The sequence below is a fragment of the Cyprinodon tularosa genome, unplaced genomic scaffold, assembly GCF_016077235.1.
Source record: "Cyprinodon tularosa strain WSP-4 unplaced genomic scaffold, ASM1607723v1 ctg566, whole genome shotgun sequence".
NCBI lineage: Eukaryota > Metazoa > Chordata > Actinopteri > Cyprinodontiformes > Cyprinodontidae > Cyprinodon > Cyprinodon tularosa.
This window is the reverse complement of record NW_024039303.1, coordinates 124,013-144,864: the sequence shown is the minus strand read 5'-3', so window position 1 is coordinate 144,864 and position 20,852 is coordinate 124,013. Positions and strand designations below refer to the sequence as shown.

The 20,852-nt window shown below is 36.7% G+C and overlaps 1 protein-coding gene across 6 annotated transcripts in view; it reads left to right on the top strand.

The window, feature by feature from the left end:
• Positions 1-20,304, top strand: part of st18 (ST18 C2H2C-type zinc finger transcription factor) — a 47,653-nt gene extending 27,349 nt beyond the window's left edge. For 3 of the 6 annotated variants that reach the window (XM_038305815.1, XM_038305817.1, XM_038305818.1), the window contains 19 exons: positions 503-533; positions 692-879; positions 4,259-4,966; positions 5,629-5,763; positions 7,720-7,810; positions 7,902-7,994; positions 8,539-8,747; positions 8,883-9,082; positions 11,016-11,258; positions 12,331-12,443; positions 13,045-13,107; positions 13,370-13,438; positions 13,709-13,771; positions 14,410-14,490; positions 15,832-16,053; positions 17,580-17,668; positions 17,756-17,859; positions 17,962-18,108; positions 18,230-20,304. In XM_038305815.1, coding sequence (XP_038161743.1) covers positions 503-533; positions 692-879; positions 4,259-4,966; positions 5,629-5,763; positions 7,720-7,810; positions 7,902-7,994; positions 8,539-8,747; positions 8,883-9,082; positions 11,016-11,258; positions 12,331-12,443; positions 13,045-13,107; positions 13,370-13,438; positions 13,709-13,771; positions 14,410-14,490; positions 15,832-16,053; positions 17,580-17,668; positions 17,756-17,859; positions 17,962-18,108; positions 18,230-18,370 — 2,990 coding nt within the window. In that variant the 3' untranslated portion in view covers positions 18,371-20,304. Of the gene's footprint in view, positions 1-502; positions 534-691; positions 880-4,258; positions 4,967-5,618; positions 5,764-7,719; positions 7,811-7,901; positions 7,995-8,538; positions 8,748-8,882; positions 9,083-11,015; positions 11,259-12,330; positions 12,444-12,648; positions 12,680-13,044; positions 13,108-13,369; positions 13,439-13,708; positions 13,772-14,409; positions 14,491-15,831; positions 16,054-17,579; positions 17,669-17,755; positions 17,860-17,961; positions 18,109-18,229 lie in introns of those variants that run through there. The other 3 variants (XM_038305816.1, XM_038305819.1, XR_005282540.1) reach the window with 3 other exon arrangements.
• The last annotated feature ends 548 nt before the right edge of the window (positions 20,305-20,852 follow it).

The window sequence follows — 20,852 nt, the reverse complement described above, 5'->3', positions numbered from 1 at the left end:
CTGATCACGATGGGGCTATTACCCCGACTGAGATCAGAAATAAAAGAAAAATCATGAACGATATTATTATTCGTTGTGCTTTATGGGAGTAGAGGTGCAACTTGTAAATGAAATTTAGGCAGGACCCCCTCTGGGGAAATAGATTTAGCCTTTTAGATCATGTTGTCAATTCTGTCAAAGGATGAGCTACTTTCACATTTCCAGAGGGTGAGCAGGCTGAATGAGAGGTCTTTTTCAGATCAATGAGGAGTCCACTTCTACACTGGTCTGCTGATTATACTGATACTGTGGCGTTGTAAAATCTATGGTGAAAAGGTCAGCATCATATCATCCCTAAGACATTATCTGCAGAGCAAATATTTACAGTGCATTGTAAACTTTCATTAGCAAGGCTCCAGAAGTTGTAAGTGACCATGGAGCTTTGAAGACAGATGCTGTGCCATTGTGGCTTGAAACGTAAACAGGGCTTTACGTCTAATACTTCCTGGTTTTTCTTTCACAGGCTTGGTTGACTGCGTCACTGAGAGCCACAGGTGAGATTTTGAATCCTAAAAAACTTTTAGAAAACCTTCAGATCCATTCGAAGATTTATACTTAATCTACTAGCATGTAGATTAAAGCCCAGCATTTTTACAATTTAAAATGAGCATCTTGACACCTCTTTTGCCTATGCTTACCCCCTTTTTTTCAGCCCATACGGGTCGGCAGCGAGGAAGAGGAGCGCCCAAGATGGGGTGCAGGGCGCTCCTGTCAATAAGCGAAAGTCCCTGCTGATGAAGCCCCGCCACTACAGCCCTAGCGACGCTTGTGAAGAGGAGAGCGAGGACCTGGCACCGCCACAGGACAAAGAAGAGCTGAGGAACATTGACACTCCAGCAGGTAAACAGATGTCCTGTTGTTTTGTCTGTTTTGATGAACAATTGACGCTGAATTTTAAAATCCCATCTGTTGCATTCATATTTCCCCTCCCTCTGCCATCAGCCAACAGCCACAGTCATTGTGCAGTGGAAGTGAAAGACTACACTGCTGGGTCCACATTAGTTGTGTCTCACGTCCGCAAATTGAAGTTTTGACAGCTGATCTGCCATGATATTTTTGGCGTTGCTTTACCCTCTCTTGATGAGGCCAGATTTCAGACCCCTCATCTGTTCTGTTTTAATAGCCAGCTAAAACTCATTGATTCCATACAATAAAAAACTGAATGAAGACGTGCACCAGTGCAGTTTGATTTAAATTGAGATGCTTCTTTCCTCCTTTATTTTTCTCATATTACAATATCTTGCTTTTATGTATTTTCTTTTTGTCCCGTTACATTACTTATACTCTTGCTGATTTCATCCTTTTTATTTTTTATTTTTCCCAGATTAACTGAATTTTGTGCATTTTGGCAACAGCGCTCGTAGCGTTCGTGTGCATTCTCGCCCACTATAATCTGTACTGATTCAGTATATTTTTAACGATGTAACTAAGCAACAAACGTAATTGTCCCTTTCAAAAGCTTTTGTTAGGCCCTCTAACATAGTCTAATACATAATTAGGCATAATGTCTTCAGCTCATTATAGTACACATGTGTGTAGTTAAATGGGCAGGAGAGAGGCTCACCAAAATTGTGTGGATTTATTAAAAAAATTGGATTTATTTGTTTCCTGGGTTTGTATTACATTACAGTTTTGTTCAGGTAATTCACTGTTTATAATTGGGTTTCTGCTGTTTATGTTTCCTTATATAAACCGTTAATAAGTGGAGTTAGTTTGAAAAAGAAAAAAACAAAACTACAAAAAATACATTTCAAATGTGTCTAAAACAACAAGAATATTGTGAAGCATATTCACAGCATATTTTGCTGTTATTGTTGGAATCATGGGGCTATTTTCGGTGGAAAAACAAAAATTGGAAAAGTGGACTGGAAGCTGTAAGAATTTTTTTTTGTTTTGTTTTTGCGGCGGGAAGCTGGTCATATCTGCATTTTAACAAAAAGGGAGGAAAAAATAAGCCTCTTGTTTTGTTGAGCCACGCTGCGTTCAGCTCCAGCCAACTGCAGCCCTGCTGCAGAGTGCTGGTAATGGCTATTCTGGAGTACAAACTGTTCACCTGTTCCAACACACAAACCAGCCGAGAGATCCAAGTTTTTTTCCTCCATCTCTTTCCTTTTTTTTCTCACTACACTTCAGCGTGTGTGTGTGTGGGTGTGTGTGTTTGTCTGACTGTATGCGGCTGTGTCAGGCCTGGGAGTCCATCTGGATGAAAAACAAAAACCCTTGCTTCATAAATGTAAATACGTGTTACTGACTTTAATTTTTCATTCAACAAGGTTTGCCTTTAGATATTTTTTTTTTCCGGTTCTTTCTCCCAGTTGGGAATATTGACCCACTGAAATGTTTCCTGAGCCAGACATTAAAACTCCCACATACTTAACAAAGCCCCAAAATCCTGTATTTTCACTAATAGTTAGTTTTGTTTCATCAGCACCATATAATTCCTATGATTTTAAAGCTCTTTTGGCCAGGATTAAGTTTTTTTTCGTTATTAAGTCGCAGCTTTCTGCTAATGCCTGTATCTATATCTTCCTCTTTTTTTCCTCACAATCCATTTCTATCAGTCTTCTCAATCTATTGAATCGTGCTTTCAGTTTGGACTCTAATGTCCGGCTACTTAAGTGGATATAAAGACCTCCAGTTTAGCCGACTGAAAGTAAAAAAAACAAAAAAACCTCATATTCTAAAAAGCTTTAATAACACATAAGTTTAAATGGCTTGAGGATCAGGAGAGATTTTGTTGAATCAATCCAGATGATAGCTTTCCTTTGTTAATCACTGACCATGATTTAATGTGATCAGCAGTGTTAATAAAGTGTTGTCTCGATGCATTTTCAGGGATAACCCTAACCCTCTTTGTCTCTTTACCAGATCGACGTTTTCTAAAATCTTCTGCGCATTTGAGTAGGATTTATTCTAAATGATAAAGGATCTTTGAGTTAATGCAAACAAAATTATTAAGAGCACTTTACAAAATAACCCAGATGGGAAAAAAAAGGTCTTTTTCTCTTCAATATTCTGCAAAATATTTCAAATATGTCCAGAGTTTAATCATTTGCAATGCTGCCAATAGATAGGTTATGTGTGTTAAAATAAAAGGGATTTATGAAAAGAAAAAAACATTTATTGAATCACACTCTGCGTTATTTCTCTTAGAACTGTCACTACATTAAATTGATATTAGAAGTTCAACTACCTGCTGATTTTTTTTTTACACAGACATGAAAACAAGATCATAAATTGCTCCATACATCCACCATGTGTGACTTTAACTGGCAGAGATATAACATACACAAAAAAACAACATATATCCTTTTTTATTATGATTTATATTTAATATAAAACACTTTTTTTCATTTAAATTTTACGTTCATTTACTGTTAACAGTTGGATATTTTGTGGTTTGTGTGTTGATTATTTTTGACAAAAATGTGCCAAATATTTCCAGCTTCAAGAGCTGGAGGATTCAGGGATTTTCTAAGTAAATCACATAATAGACATTCTGATTTTTACATCATGTTAACAAATTCAGTCAAATTCAGTAGAATGACACCAGTGCTACTGACATATTTCCTTTTTTAATGTTATTTTATTTTTATTGAAACAAAACCCAGTTCTGCTTAGTTCTATGATGAATTTAGTTTTTAATAATGACATTTCTGTTTTTTTTTCTTGAATTAATCTCCCATTTTTCGGTAGTGTTATACCTAAAAAACAACAATTGTTTGCTCCTAAAAGCAGATTTGACAGATAATATTTTGCTCCTCAGCTAGCACTTCATAACAAAGATCATGAATAAATAAAAAATTTATTTTATGCCTATGCACTGCAAATCCTTTCATAATCATGCTGTACATCTTTATTGAGCTTTTACTCCAGATAGAGACAACAAAGTGAAAAGCAATTGTGGTCCTTATTCCGCAGAAGAAGGAAGATTTTACATATGTTTTTAAAAGAAAATGTCCAAATTGCTTGGAAATCTTGCAACCTTATATCTGTTAATCATCAATCCCCAATAGCATGTATGCTTACAAATCCCTTTGGATCCTTAGAAAAACATGTTTTCCTCTGAATATTATTCTCAAAGAAGTAAAAATAAACTAAACCCATTAAAGGATTTTGCTAAAGATTACTAAAGAAATACAAATATCATTATTCTTAGGGTAACGGCAGCTCAAGTCCAGTATTGAATCTAATAATAAGTGTTGTCATCTTGTTTTAGATGAAAATCTGAAAGGAGTGAATGGACTGGCTAACAACAACGGTGACCTGGATGCTGCCTCGAAGTCCTGCAGTCTGCTTGGATGGCCTGAAGGTTCGCCTAACAGTTCACCCCAGTGCCAGCCGGACACATCTCAGCATCTAATGGTGGAGGAGGATGAGGAGTTCCCTAATAATGAAGAAGAGGACCAAAGTCAAGACAGGATAAGCAACAGCTCGTCGCCACAAAGTCCATACAGAGACTTGAGGGAAGCTGAGTGGGAGCCCCTGTCTCTGTCTGCCAAAGACAACAGCTCAAATTGCAGCCCTTCCAGAGCCTCAGAAGATCTTTCATGCAGAAACAGCCACATTAAGGAGGGGTCTGAACCGGGCTGCCCTATAGGCAGACAGAGTATTTTCCAAGCCGAAGCTGTAAGGTACAGGCTGCTCCCCACTGAGGAGGACAGCGAGGGGGAGACAGAGGTAGACAGGCTGCCTAGGCTGGACGGATGGGCTCTGGGCCTCCATGAGAGAGGCCTCGACATGAGCAGAGGGAGAGTGAACCTGAGCCTGTTGGAGCAGGCCATCGCCCTGCAGACGGAGCAAAGACAGGCCCTGCACCACGCCTACAGAGAAATGGACCGATTCCTGCTGGAGCAGATGACTAGCGAGAGAAGGCATCACAGGATGATGGACATAGAGAGCAGGCTCAACTATCACGGAGGGAAAGGTATTAACGCCAACCAATCTGAAATATTCTTGTTTAAGAATGAAAAAAACAGAAGCCTCATCTAGCACAAATCAGATAGACGACTTATTTAGAAAAAAAAAAAACAGTTGAAAGGAATAAAGGAAGCATATGCAGGGGGTGGCGGGGGAATCAGAGGATGGAAATCCTCTTAAAGACTAAAAACATTTTGGCAACAAGTGAGGTAATAAATAAACAGACTAAAATATAAAGAAGAACATTTTTTTTAATATGGAATTGGTGCTACTCAGAATATTGGATTTTGATAGGAATCAACGGGATATTTAACCATGACCATAAGTCTTAAATCCTCCTAAAGTACCTCTCATGTTTCCCTGGGATTCTTCAAATGACTGCAGATAAATATGTAATCCTGGATGTAATCTTTCGATGGATGGGCATTAAGAAGTGAACGCTCTGTGTTACACTGTAGCCTTAACTAAAGCGACGGCTTAATAGATGCATGCAGAGAAAAACCCGTGGATGATATTTCAATCTTTTGGTTTATCTGTTTTAAACATTTAGACCACTGCAAAATCTTTAAATGCACAATTCATTTACTTTTCTTGATTTTTCACATTCGAAACAAAGACAATTCCATTTTATCTGTTGTAAAAAAATCTGCTCTTTTCCTATGTCTGTAGACTCTCCCAGGACAGATAAAAAGGATATAAAGTGTCCAACCCCCGGCTGTGATGGCACCGGTCATGTGACGGGCCTGTACCCACATCACAGGAGTCTGTCTGGATGTCCTCACAAAGTCCGAGTTCCCCCAGAGAGTGAGTAGCTGAAGCAACGCCGTTAAGTGGGCTGATTTTTACTTACAAAAAAACCCTTTCGATTTCACCATTTGCAAAAAGCCGCAGTAATTGAAAACCTCTTAGCACATTTCCAAAGACAACAAAAGCCTGCTTATGCATTTAGTTTAATTCAAAGATGAGCAACAAAAACTTTACACATAAACTTAAAGGATTTTCTTTCTTTTACTCATAATGTTTGAATATTGAATTCCCCTTTTTTCCTCAATGTTGGCGATTGTTAAGTCATTTCCATATAACTCAACAAACATGGGACATTAAACGGTAATGTTACAAAAGGGAACAGAAAAAGTAATTAAGTTTTTCAAAAAAGCACATGCTCTTAGACTGCAGGCTGTATTTGCAAATCAAAGGGCTTCCAGACGCAAGAATTCAAAAATAAATAGACAACTCCAACAAACTAATTGGCGGATACGTACAGAGGAGAACTTTCTAAGGATACAGAGCGGACCTTTAACAACGCGTTTACTTTAAACAATGTAATCTTGTCTTGTGTTTTTTTTCCTCCTCTCTCCTGCTAAGCTGTTTACATTTCAGCCACATTACAGCATTTTACTCAATAACTAAACCGTCTTTTGTTTTGTTTTTATCCATTCACTGTCCATATGGACCTTTCTTAATGTAGGCTTTAGTGTACTAGTTCTTTAAAACATCAGCTTATACACAGAAATGAAAAGTATCAACCCTTTTGAAAGTTTTCAAATCTTGTTTATTTTTTTATGAGTCATCTTGTCAACGGGAGAGAAACCCAAGATAGCGCATACATTTAAACTGAATTAGAAAATACTAATTTAATAAAATCTAAAATTGTAAAAGCTTTTGTCACTTCTATTGAAGAAAAGTGTCACCACAGTTTTATTTTGCCAACAATTTTATTATAGGGCTGAACTAACGATTATTTTGCAAATCGATTAATTTGTCAATTAATCGATTAATTACTGCTTAGCCAAAGCTTCCTTAAGGAAGATTTTTTAATTAAATTAAACAGGTGAAACTAAAACTTTTCCACTAGATTGGTTCTGGATAGAGTATATTGACAGACAAAAAAGTTTTTTAATATTAAATGCACAATGTTTATTTATTTTTTTTTACAATTTTGATATAATTACTGCTCTGAATGGGTTGCTCTGTCAGCTAAATGCATATTTTACAGTTTCTATAGTCCAGCTAACGATTAATCGATTACTAAATATTTTATGATTATTTTAATAATAGATTAAACAAGATTAATCCAATTAATTGCTTCAGCCCTACATGTTTATGAAACATTGGTTTGGTAGAAGCCTGCTGTGGGAATGCTTTTCTTCAGGGACGGGGAACTGGATAAGGAGTAATCCTGAAATAAAAGCTATAAAAGACCTGAAACTGAGGTTCACCATCCAACAGGAAAATAACTACAAAATAGCCACAAACATACAATGGATCGGAGCATTAGAATAAGAGTCTAGACCTAAATCTAGTAAATAATTAGCAGGAAAGATGTGTAAACTTTTTTTTTTTCAGATGTATCCAGTCTGACTGAACTCAGGGTGCATTGCACAGAAGAAACTAAAGCTTTCTATTGTATTTCCTATTGTCTTGTATCCTGCAAAGCAGGTAGAGAAATAGTTTACTTGCAATACAAAGGTGGTTCTACAAAAGAGATTTTTCGTTTATACTGTATACATACATACTGTGAAGGAAAATAAAAATAAGTATTACATTCCTTCCACTGTGGCATAACAATTTTGCTTCAAATAGGTATTTCAACTTATATCCTTATAACATTTTGAGGTTTGTAGCTGTGTAACATAAAGATCAAGTGGTGGGAATGCTCTTGTCAGACACTGCATTTGCTGCTCCTTACAGGTAGTTATATATATATATTTTTGGTACATCTTGTGTTAAGCTAATGTCATCTGTTTTCTCGTTATGCAGTCCTGGCAATGCATGAAAACGTCCTCAAGTGCCCTACACCTGGGTGCACAGGAAGGGGCCATGTCAACAGCAACCGTAGCACCCACCGGAGGTACATCCACAGATATAAGCCATTAGAAAATCTGCACCCTGTTTGGCGATCTCTTACACTGTTAATGTGTTTACCCCCCCTCCCCAACCAGTCTCTCCGGCTGCCCCATTGCCGCCGCAGTGAAAATCTCCAAACCTCAGGATGAGAACCCGAAGTGCAGACAAACGCCTGACCGCTCACCGAGGTATGGCGCCAGACCATATTTTTAAGACTTTCAATGCTCTCAGTGTGAACGCATGTAGACAAACAATCACATTTCAGCTCAGTAGTGGAGTCAGTTTATTAAACACAGCTGAGATCATTTGAAAAAAAAAAAAACAACAACTGATAAAGACTACCGTTATTTAAAAAAAGTGGAAAATGTTAATTGCCTGATCCCAGCTGAACACACAGCCTAAATCTGAGCTTTCCAAGCAAACATAAGTGACGTTTGCTGCTCCTGTGAGTTCCCCTCTATTAGGAATGATAAAAGAGCAGAACTCTTTGTTCCCTGTGGATATATCATGGGCAGGATGCCCACTCCTTCTATATTAATTAGTCTGGCAACCTGACTGTGGATCTACAACACACATTAGATTCCAGGCTCCATGTGTACAAAAGCACTGGCATCCCTCAATGATTAAACACAATGTCTACAGTTTTACTGCTTTTTATTAACTTTTCTAGGCACCTTTGTTCTGAAATGATTTAACACAATAAGACTCACTTTTCTGTTCTTCTGCTTTTAGGGCCATCAGCTTAATAAAGAAGTTTGAAATGAACCAGCTGAACTACAGGCTATCTCATCCAGTAGCAGCCTTGCAAACCAGCCTCACAAAAGAAATGGACAAGTACAGCAGAATCCGCTTTGATTATGCCAGCTTTGATGCACAGGTCTTCGGCAAACAGCCGCTGCTGGGGGCCAACCAAGACCAGGAAATGTCCCACTACCCCGACTGTAAGTTTCACTTTAAACGCATGTCTAAATCTTTGTAAAATAAATTTCCTTTATATACTTCAGAGAGTTTTAATGTGTGAGTTGACAGAATTGTGCTTCAGTAAGTAACCAGCAGGCTAATTGCTTGTCTTTTAGCACCTCAGCAGTATTCTGGCATCTTTGGAGCTTCCGGTGGCCACGTGCCCATCTCTGGTCAACACAGTCCGTCTAGTCAGTTCAAAAAAGAGGACAGTCTCCAGGCCACGGCAGCGACAACTGCAATCCTTAACCTCTCCACCCGCTACCGGAAGAGCATAGAGACCATCAGCAGCCAGGCTTTAGCAACCTCCACCAAGGTAATGAAATGAAACCGTTTGAAAGGTCCTTTGTGTGGCTCTTTAAAGAAAATCTGTTTTGGGAGCTAAGAGAAATGGAAACAAGAGATTTTGGTGCAAAGAATTCAAGCTTAGCACCAAAGTGGCAGTAAAGGAAGAAAATCTAATAATTCTAATAATAATAAACACATATACTGTGTTTTATCTCTTTTATCACTCTTGGATGCAGAGGAAAGCACTCTCAAAGGGCGATTTTCATGTCAGAAAAACAATGAATCACATCAGAAGAGGAAATCAAATCTGCTGGCTTTTCTAGTTTCAGCCACTTGTCTTTTTCTCTTCTTTTTATGGGGGGTGAAACATGCGGCATTGTATTTTGTTTTGACATCAGCTGGCACGTAAAACCCTTGAACTGTTGTCTGAAGATGCGTCTTGCCCAGTGCAGATGGCAGAGGATATTTTGCTTAGTTATATGATCCAACATAGGCTGTGTGTCTACACCAGATCGTCTTTAGAAGCCTTCAAATGGATTAAGCCAATTAGCAGAAGGAGTTAACATATCAAAAGTTTAATTCACACCAAATCCAAACTCTTTGCTGGAAAATGTGTGCAGATCAAAATGTCTTCTGTTTTCGGCAAATGCCCAACATGGCATTGTGTTCAACTTCTTCCCAACTCACGTCATGATTAATATTGATCACATTCTGTGGGTTACATACGTGCACTGTGTACTGTAGATGATTCAAGGTTTCCACACCTACACAGCACAGATCCTTGTCTCCCAGCTTGGTGAGCTGAGAATGTGGCCCTGTACCAGGTACCAGCCCACTGAATGAATAAAACAGTGTTAGCAAGTTAATCATCTGTTCTCGTTTGCAGCTTAGTTGTCTTGGACAGACACACAAAATGAAGAACAGCTTTCGCGTTTGAAAAAGACGGGGCCATATTTAGAGTGTTATATGTCACTGGATGCTTAACTTATATGCATATGTAAATTTATTACACTTTATTATATACAAGAAAGAAATGTAACCAAAAGCTTAAAAAAAACAAGGAAAAGTGTGAAACAGCTGTTGTTATTATTCAGTAACACAAAAGAGAAAATAAATCAAATGCTTTTCTTCTAAAATTAAATTACAGTACATCAAAAAGAGTGTTTAAAGTTCTTTAATTTTACACTGATGCCTTTTTTACTACAGGATAATTAAATTTGACAGTCACATTTATGAAAATAATTTTTCTAATTGATCGCTCTACTATTAGTGAGAGAGTGAATTACCATAGATAGGGTTTAATGAACACATGGATTGAGTAGGTGGTTTCATTTATATAAACATAAGGATTTTAGCAATTATTGAGGTCTAACTTTTAATACCTTAAAACAGTCGTAAGTCATCATAGCAGAGCGTTTCAGCACAAAAAAAAAAAAAATCCCAATACACAAACAGCAAACACATCTGTCAGCAGGGGAAACTTATGCCACATTAAGCTTTTTAATTTTTGGTTTAATAATGATGACCTAAAACCAACATCCCAACCCCCCAATCTCAAAGGCATGCAAACACACACACACACACACTGACTCCCAGCTGCCATCTTGGTTGTGCGTCCTAGAAAACAGATGACACAGCTGTCACCGAAAAAAAACAAAAAACAAACTACACACCAGTGATTATTTTTTTTGTGTTCAGCAGAATTAATGCTGGCTTAGTTTGGTATTTTGTCTGGTGTGAGATAACTGCTGTATGAATTATTTAAATACGTTGTTTGCTCTGCGTTTCAAGTCACTTTATACATGTTTACAGAGAAGAGGGTGAAAGTTTTACAGCACAGCTGCTGGCTTATTGTAATTATTAAATATCTGTTCTTTTTTCATTTTTTTTAATCCCACAGCACAAATAAAAATAATTTCTCTAGCAGATTGTCATGGTTTTTAACTTTTTTCCTTCTTTAGGATATGTTCATTGAGGTAGATGAAAATGGGACATTGGACCTGAGCATGAAAAAGTGTAAAGAGGGTGAAAAAGCCCAAAAGACACCTTTGGACGAACAGCTGCCTCCTCCAGAGTCCGCCATGGCGAAAGGCGGGAGTTTGCTTATCGGCCCCACCTTCTACCAGCCGCTGTGCGACAGAGAAACATGGGAGAACTCCATCCCTGTCAACTTCAGCAAAGCACATGTTTTACAGGAAAAAGAGGTAAAGCTGTTTTTGACTGAAAAATATGCATCGATCACAAAGAAACTGCTGAGACCAGAAGGTGCAAAGATTCTAGAAAAAAGGATTTTCTGTAAATGAAGGAAAAACAAAATGATTTTTAGTTTCTTTGTTATTCATTTTAAATCATTCCTATCTTCTTATTTTCATATTTCTGTAAATGAAAATGCTCCAGATTTAACTTAAAAGCAAAAGGAGAAACAAAGTTTATAACATTACTTCAACTGTTTAATTTCCCTCTATCAGACACAGTGAGATTTAGTTAAATCATTTCATTAAAACATATTATCTGAAGGCCTTTAAACTTAACTAATAGCAGTAGTATAACGCTTTATTGCCAAAATATATAATATCAAGAAATAATCAGTTTAGGTTGGTGAAATAACATGAATGCTGTGAAAGTGCTTTCAATTAATTTAAAGCAAAGTGACAAAGAATGAACAGTAACTTTTGTTAAGTGTTTTTCTGCTTTAAGAATAACAAAAATAAGAATCTGTGAAGGTATAACTTTAACAGGCATTTATTTAAAAAGCAAATAGAAAGTAAAAAGAAAAAATACTTTAATGGGCTGAGAATATTTTATTTGCATTTATGAAGAATGCTATAGGAAAAGGTAATCCATAAAAATGGCCCATCTGTTGATCTATAAAAAAAGGAAAAAAACATAATAATAAATATATATATATATATATATATATATATATATATATATATATATATATATACAGAGGAAAATCTGGGCTCCTAATTGTTGTGCAGGAATCAACCGTAATATGTCTTTTGTTTCGAAGACAGGACTTATTTTTTGTAGACATAAGTACATTTTTAATACATTATACTCGTACCTGATGGCTTTCCATCATGAACACTTTGTGGATTACTTTAAATGGATGTATGGTTTACATCCTGAGTGTCCTCAGGCCTAATCTCTTTTTGCTGCCCTCTGACCTTTAGCCAATGTTTTAAGAGTATTACAAAGGGATATTCTTAATTATTCACTTTTAGGTCAGTGAGGAGGGAGATTTTAACCATGTTGTTTTTTTGTTTTTCCCAGCTGGAGGATTATGATCAGGTGTCCTTGGAAGACCAGCACTATCCAGGGGACGGCAGTATGTTAAGTCCCAAAGCCAAGCTGTTGCTTCGGGATTCAAAGAAGGAGCTTTTGAGGTAGGGTATGCAGGGTTAAATAATGAAACATCTTGCAGCATCTTTATTCAGTCAGATATGTTTAAGCTGATCCTCCCTTTTAGTCGGCAGATGGTTGGTATTAATGATAAAAAAAAGTGTAACTCCGAACCGTAGAGCAGATTGATTTAAGTGGGTCAAATGAAACTCCCTGTGTCACATTTGACTGTAACTGATATGTCTGCAGGTTCATGTGGAGAAGAAATGTCTGTTTGAAAGTGAGTTTTTTTACCTGTATGTCCCGTAAAAGCTTTGCACAACTCTTGACTCTTGTAGTTAGAGTGCATGCTCTACTCTACTGGGTCTTTCCACCACAGAAGTAGGACCCTCTAGTTTTTACACAGCAAAACTTCCCCTGAGATTTCCAAAATGATGCTGAGAGATGTCATCTGACTGAAACCTAAGCATCGTAATCAAAAACAGCTACTAAACTTCTTGCTGTACTAACTCTTTTTTTCTCCTCCATAATGTATACAAAAACAAAAAGGCTCTCAAAGTGTCAAAGAAAAGATCCAGTGGCAGCTTGGCAGTCTGTGGGAAGTGGAGTAATCTGTGTATTAAATGCTTTGTGTTCTCCGTGCAGCTGTCCGACCCCAGGCTGTGACGGCAGCGGCCATGTGACGGGGAATTATGCATCGCATCGGAGGTACCGCAATTAATTACAGTCTCATTAGCAGCAGCTCAAAGTTACGCAGACTATGAAAATGGTGCTTATTGTTTCAAGGTGTCACAAACTGTAGCTTGTACACTACATGATATGAAATGACAGCTTTATGAAACAGCTCTCTTTTCCTGAGGAGGAAGTTGTGTTTTCAAATAATGTTTTGTTATTTACGTATTTGGATAATTTAATGCCACAGTGATCAAAGCATGAATTAAAGTGACTCTTAGCTCTTTATCCTCTCCAGTGTGTCTGGGTGTCCCCTGGCTGACAAAACTCTCAAATCGCTGATGGCAGCCAACTCTCAGGAACTAAAGTATGTGTTTTGAAAACAGTTATTTTTCATTTGCTAAAGGAATTTCTTTCACATTTAACTAGGCAGCTTTTTCTTGCTTTCACTCTTTGCTCCTCTTATCCACCCCCCCGTGCATTTCGTTTATCCCTTTCATTCCCATTACACACGATGCAAGATTTCCATGTCCTCAATATGAACTCGTTTAGCTATTTGTGCTGCTTTCCTGCATATTAGCACGGATCCACTTTATGCTGTAAAAAGCACCTGGTGTCTGTGTCTCTCAACCTGCAGGTGCCCAACACCTGGCTGTGATGGATCTGGACATGTGACTGGGAACTATGCTTCGCACAGAAGGTAGAATGAAAGAGAAACGGGAAAAAAAGCAGATATCATCACCACTGAGCATGAAATATATTTGTCACATGTATGGCTTTCAAACAGATGGTGGAAGTCTCACTTTATGCAGCAGACATGCTGCACTTTTTGAATTCTTGTTTTTAAAGATGAACTTGGTTCCTGTCTGTCTGTCTGTCTGTCTGTCTGTCTGTCTGTCTGTCTGTCTGTCTGTCTGTCTGTCTGTCTGTCTGTCTGTCTGTCTGTCTGTCTATCTATCTATCTATCTATCTATCTATCTATCTATCTATGAAATGGTGCAGTACTTTTACCATTGTTATTACAATACTAAATATATATTAATATATTTTAATTTTCAGCTTTCAAAAACAGAATTTATTCTATTGATACATTTGTAAAGAAAGAGAAAAACATGTTACATGTTTTTTTTAAAGGTTATTTTTTCATTAAAAACTAAACACCCTCAGACATTACATTGGTAGTGTACTCGCTGTCTTATGTGTGGCCTATGGGGTACCCCTTATGTAAAAAGAAAGAAACTCTAAAACAATTTGTCTTTCGATTCATGCATTTAGTCTCTTTTCAGGCTTTAACAGAACTTCTCAGTAGGTTCATTTTATTTCTCCAACTGTTTTCAGCTTGTCAGGGTGTCCACGTGCCAGAAAGGGAGGTTTGAAGCTCACACCAAACAAGGATGACAAAGACGAGCAGGAGCTTAAGTAAGATGTTTTTTTCTAAATTCCTCATCCTGCCATCATGTCAGTGTAAAAATGAATCAAGGCAACAGAGCAAGAGCAGTGTCACACTTTTTTTGTGTTCTATACCTGCAGGCTGTGGAGCTAAACAAAGAAAATAATACATTTGTTGTCCCGAAACATTTGTAAATTATTATTTTTCAAAGGAATTAGCAGCTGGTTTTTGTAAGACTTTCATTTTTTCCAGGGTTTTTTTTTTCTGAATGGGATAGCTGGCTTTTCACTTTTCTCTCAGTGCTTTCTTTATAATTATATTACATTAAGAAAATGTTGATCTAATGATGGCACAGCACGCATTTTCTCTAATCGCTCTTGTCAGTAAAAGTGTTGTTAGGGGGAAAAAAAACAACGGTAATGTAATTGATTTGGAGTTTAAATCCAAAGTCAGATACACAAGCCCTTATTTACTTATACATCTGGACACTGATTTTTTTTTCTTTTTAATTACTAATGCAAGGCCAAGAGCTTAGGAATTATATCGTAGTAGATCTCATACACACTAAGGGAGAATAGGAGAGAAAGGGGGAGGGTAACAAATGTCCCTAGATTATTGTAAATAGTGAGCCATATGGCATGCCTCCATTGTCTGGGTGCCTTGCATCAAGCTACCTACCTGTGGTAGATGTAAGTAATGGGGACTGATTTTGTTTTGTCCTATAAGTGCAGTATTGCTGCTGTGTAGTGAAAAAATGCTGAAACAGGCTTTTTGCAGGCAGCACTCCAAAGCGTGCGTGCCATTTGGATCATCTCAGGCGACCTTTCACCTTTATCAATAAGGGAATGGGTTAGCCACCTCCAAATTACATTCTTTCGCATGAGGGGGGGGGGGACATGACAATTATCTGTAATTCATGTCACTCCATTACTGACCTGCAGAAAACAGGCCTGGAAATGCAACTGACAAACTCTTAATGACATTCAGCATGAGTTGTGCTGCTTTTTTTTTTCCACACACAAATATTACTCTACACAAAATGCAAGCACTAAACTAAGCAGAGCGCTTATTCCAACCTAAGTTTTAGTGGATTAATAACTTACAGCTAATGTGATGATTTGAATCCATCTCCAGTTTTTCAACTTCATTTTTAATCAGCATTTGGCTGGATTAATCAGGGTAATGGTTAACAAATCTTCCGGTCTAGTTATTAAAATTGATTTTTTTTTTAAATACTCTTTGTTGCTGTTGTTTAACAAGAGGTTGTGTGTTTTTATTGTCTACAGCACAACAGTGTTGCTAAATGCAATTTTTTTGGAGTTTTCAGTAGTGACTGTAGCTCTTGGGTCTACTTGTCTCTTGACCTGTAGGTGTCCTGTGATTGGATGTGACGGGCAGGGCCATATATCGGGGAAATACACATCCCACCGCAGCGCAGGCAGTTGTCCGCTAGCTGCTAAAAGACAGAAGGAGTCGTCCATCAACGGCCTGCCCTTTGCCTGGAAGGCCAACAAGCAAGAATTGCCCCATTGTCCCCTGCCTGGCTGCAATGGCCTCGGACATGCCAATAATGTATTTGCCACTCACCGAAGGTAATCTCCCTTATTTACTGTTTCCTCTCTCAGCAAAAATGCTGTTTTGATATGATTCATCTTAACTATATAGTTGTGCTTGAAAGTTTGCATACCCTCCCCTTAAAGAAAAGGACAAATGCACGCTAGTAATTCACAATAAAATGGAAAAAGGTAATAATAAATCAAAATTAACTAAATAATATTTTGATTTTTTTTTTATTTAAATAATTCTAAAACGCAAACCATCCCAGACAAATTAAAGTACCTTGCTTGTGAAAAACAACTTTAAAAAATATATATATATTCAAAATCAGTACCATGATTTCCATTTAAAAAAAAATCAAAATCATTGTTATTTATCATTACCTTTGTTAATTGATTTCTTTCTGTCTTTAATGGAACAGTATGTAAACTTTCAAGCACAACCATAATAACACCTCTACTAGAGGAGCACCGATCCAAACTCTCTGGCCAGTCGCTGAATTTGGTAAAAAAAAAAAAAAAATCAGCAATTGCCCAATATTTGGAAAGCTTGGATTTCTATCTATGATCTGCAATACAGCATTACCATATGACAATTAAACCTTAATATTAGAAACATATGCGTCATCATACCTAAATTGGCTGAATTACCATTATGAAAACACTAGTGTCCACCTTAAGGGGCCATTTATGCTCCTTTCACACATTTGAATAGGCCAGACTGTTTCTAAAGTTGCTAAGCCTCACTACCCTCATGCTTTCAATGTGTTTTAAATTACCTTGGCTGTTAGGCAGTGCTGCCACTTGAGCCTCTAAGTTAGCTTCTTAATCCAGAGGACAGTTTTAGACAATAAAAAAATGCTTGACATGACTCCAAAATTTGGCTTTGTGATTGCTGAGCATACAGTACAAGGGTTTACTGAAATTTTTCAGAAAAAAAATCTACCATTGCCTCCTAGTCCAGCATGCAAAATGACACAGAGAGTGAAAGTTTATAAAAGTAAACAATTACAACTGTGTTGTAGTTGATTAAGCCGTCCTTTTATCTGCTGAAAGTGCCACTCTCTCATCCTACCGCAGGTTGAAAAAAAAATGCAGTTTCCTTTTAAAAAGCGGAATATATCAAATTTCATCATTGTTGCAGCAGCAATGTTTACGATATTGTAATAACAAAGGACTGCTTGGCGGCAATATGGCTTTCCTGATGCATATAATTTTATTGGTTAAGATGTTAAAGCACAGGACAAAACTATGGGGATACTGCAAAGCTGAAAAGTAAGAAAACTTAGAATCCAGAGGAGTTGGGTTAACTGTAATTAATGCAGCCATATTTCTTACATATGTGAGGTTCTGTTGAGTTTATTTTAAACAACTTAGTGGTACTGAAAATTAAACCTTAAAGCGATGTGGTACTGCTTCCACATGATGAGTTTGATGATTACATTTCTGAAAGGATGGTCTTCAGTTAAAGAAACAATTTGCTGTTGCACCTCTACCCTGTACTATGCCTTGTAAATTTGGTGATATTCTACACACTGTAATGATCTTTCATGCTTAACTAGCTTATCAGGATGCCCGCTGAATGCACAGAGCATCAAGAAAAAGCATTCAGAGGAGGAGATGATGACTATCAAACTGAAAACCAGCAGTGGTGAGTTCAAGAAAATATGGATTTCAGAAAAGAAAAATAGCAACCTAGCTGTGACCAGATTAAAATAGTCCATCCTCTCTGATGCAGGTGTTGAAAACAAGGAAGAAATTCACCATCTGGACCACGAAATCAAAGAACTGAACAGTTCCAATATGAAAATAGAGGAAGACATGATGCAACTCCAAACACAGGTAACTATTTACTCCTACAAGTCTGCGTTCCAACGCAACAGTTTTGGGGGGACTGGTGCACATTTAATTTGTTGAACCTTTCTTCGATTTTGAACCTGAAAGCAGATCTCATCGATGGAATGTAACCTAAAGACAATTGAAGAGGAAAACAAGATGATCGAACAGCACAATAACAGCCTTCTGAAGGAGCTGGCTCGCCTCAGCCAAGCTCTCATTAACAGCCTGACAGACATTCAGCTTCCTCAAATGGTACAGTAAGCCTTGACCACAGACTGCATCTGTCCAACTTGTCAGTGAAAAGTAGTCTCCTTCAAACTGGCACTGTCTGCTCTGCTGTTTTCACTAATGGTCACACATGTTTTTGTTGCAGGGACCCATCAGCGAGCATAATTTTGAAGCCTATGTGAACACATTAACTGATATGTACAACAACTCGGAGCATGAATACTCCCCAGAGTGCAAGGCCCTCTTGGATAATATCAAACAGGCTATTAAAGGCATCCATGTTTAAGCTGCAGAGCTACCAAGGGGTTCCTTTGACTTAGGATAATGGCACTAGATAGCTCTATTTCACTGAAGAGGGCTGGCTCGGCTGCATGTATAAGACAAGGCTTTTGGAAATGTGTTCGGCATTTCTCCGGTAAACACGCTGCACTGAGAAAATTACCAGCCAGATTTGTAATGCTTTTACTGTTTCTGCATTTATCCTGCTGAGGTTTTTTTGTTTGTTTGTTTTTTTACTATTATTATTTTATTTTTACCTTTTCTTGCACTTAATTATTTGGATGGTTTGCTTGATTTAAATCTGTATATGTTCCTGTCATTCTTCAATAATTGGTATTTATTATTATATTTGTTAGTGTATTTATTTCCTCCAATTTTATTTATTTCTTGAACTGTAAATGCTTAATATTTGAGAAATCTGTTGGTTTTTCTGCACATTGTAAATTACACAAAAGCACATTCCAGTTTTTAATGGCATATTTTCGCCATCTAGTGTTGAAAAAGCTAGTCTATTATTGCTCTTCTTTTAGTTTATGAGTTTAATCCATTCAAAGAAAAAAAAAAAGACTACCAAAACTAAGTATCAATGGTTTTAGGCATTGCTTTCACTTTTGTTAATGGGAACTGAATGTATTAGACAAAGTGAGATAAAAAAAAAAGAATGATGATAAAATAAATTGCAAGAGTACTGTATCTTTTTATACTCGAGATGATGGAGTGAGAATGAAACATCTTTTTGGGAAGTGAATGTGAGTTTGTGCCCTAAAAAGAGTGCACCTAAAAAGAAAAAAAATAAGAAAATCAGAAATTCGCTTTGTCACCACATCTCTTTTTTTTTAAACAGAATTATAAATATTGAACTGCCTTCTGTGCACACATGTTGGTGTGTGCATATAGTATGTGCCTAAATGTATATGAATTCATGAAAATATACAAGTACTATGTTTTGTGGTAGGACAGTATTATGTGGATGGTGTCTAATTTATTCAACAGTACAATTATTTTCATAGGAGGAAAAGTTCCTGATGACTGTTTGAATACCGATGTTTCAGTAGCTGTAATCTCTGATTCAGGTTCTTAAAAAATGACAAAGACTGATATTAGATTGTTTTTATCCCATGGATGGGGGACACAGGAAATCTGCTTCTGTTTTAGTCTTTAATCCTTATAGTTCTCAGCATTTCAACAACTATTGAGGTTGAAATATCTTTTTATATACCGGTATATATATCTGAATAACAGCTATTTGAAAACAGAGACACTACATGGCAGTTTCAGTCACTCATCACAGATAAAAAGCATTGAAAGTTGAATCACTTGTTCCTTTTAATCATTTGCACTTTTTACAAATATCTGTTGTGTTTCCGTTAATTTGACAAAAGGTCATCGCAGTTACTTTATACTGCCATACATTCAGTCTCCCAGTTTTAGAATTAAATCCAAACTGTATTCGTTTGAGCAATATGTCGTATTTTTAAGTCCAATGTAGCCTTTAAGGGTTTTAGAATCAAACACTGTAACAGCAAAACAGCCAAACAGAAGACAATTTAGACCCTATTCTGTCCAAACACCCACAAATGTTAATCTTTTTAAAACCCAATTACATTATTTAGACTTAATCCCTTATAAGTTATTTTTAATTCCTAAACCACATGTTGTTTGCTCAGGAAGTTTTGTGAATAATATTTATTTTTTTTCTCTTCTCCCTGTTAGTATTTGATGTTTTGTAATGTGAAAATGCTCTTTTTTGTGGAACGATATTGGTATGAAATTGTACTGTATCAATTTGGTTTGTTTTGTTTTACATTAAAATGTTTTTTTTTTTTCGGTTGAGGTAGTTTGTAAAATGGAAACTTCCTATTACTTTTACTATTTCATAATAAACAGATATGCGCTGTGTTGTACAGTTTCTGTATGGTAGAAATAAACTTTTCAAACGGTTGTGTGGTTTGGTTTTGGATGTGGATATTTTCATAGGGCAACACTGGCACCTAGTGGTCAATCAGAAGTATTGCATTCAGAACAAGTTAACTCACTGAGCAGGTCTTGTGGTAGCATTTAAAATGACTGATCAAGACGCTGTTTGGGCTTGAAAAGTAAAAAGAAAAAAAAAGACTAACGTAACTGAAATTTTATAGCTTTTTCCTTTTAGATTAAAACGTTTTTCACAACATACCAGCTAATTTGTAGTAGTATGACCAATCATTTTAATAGAGATGACTGATTTAAATATTTTTGTGAGTTCTGTTATCATTTTTTCTTACCTCTTTGCTGTTCTCTTTGCTTTATATATATATATATATATATATATATATATATATATATATATATATATATATATATATATATATATATATATATATATATATATATATATATATATATATATAAAAATATAACAATAAAGTTAAAAAATCTTGACCACAAAACAACAACTTATGTCTTGGATGTTCCTTGGCAGTAATAGACGTTTTGATTTAAAGGGAAAA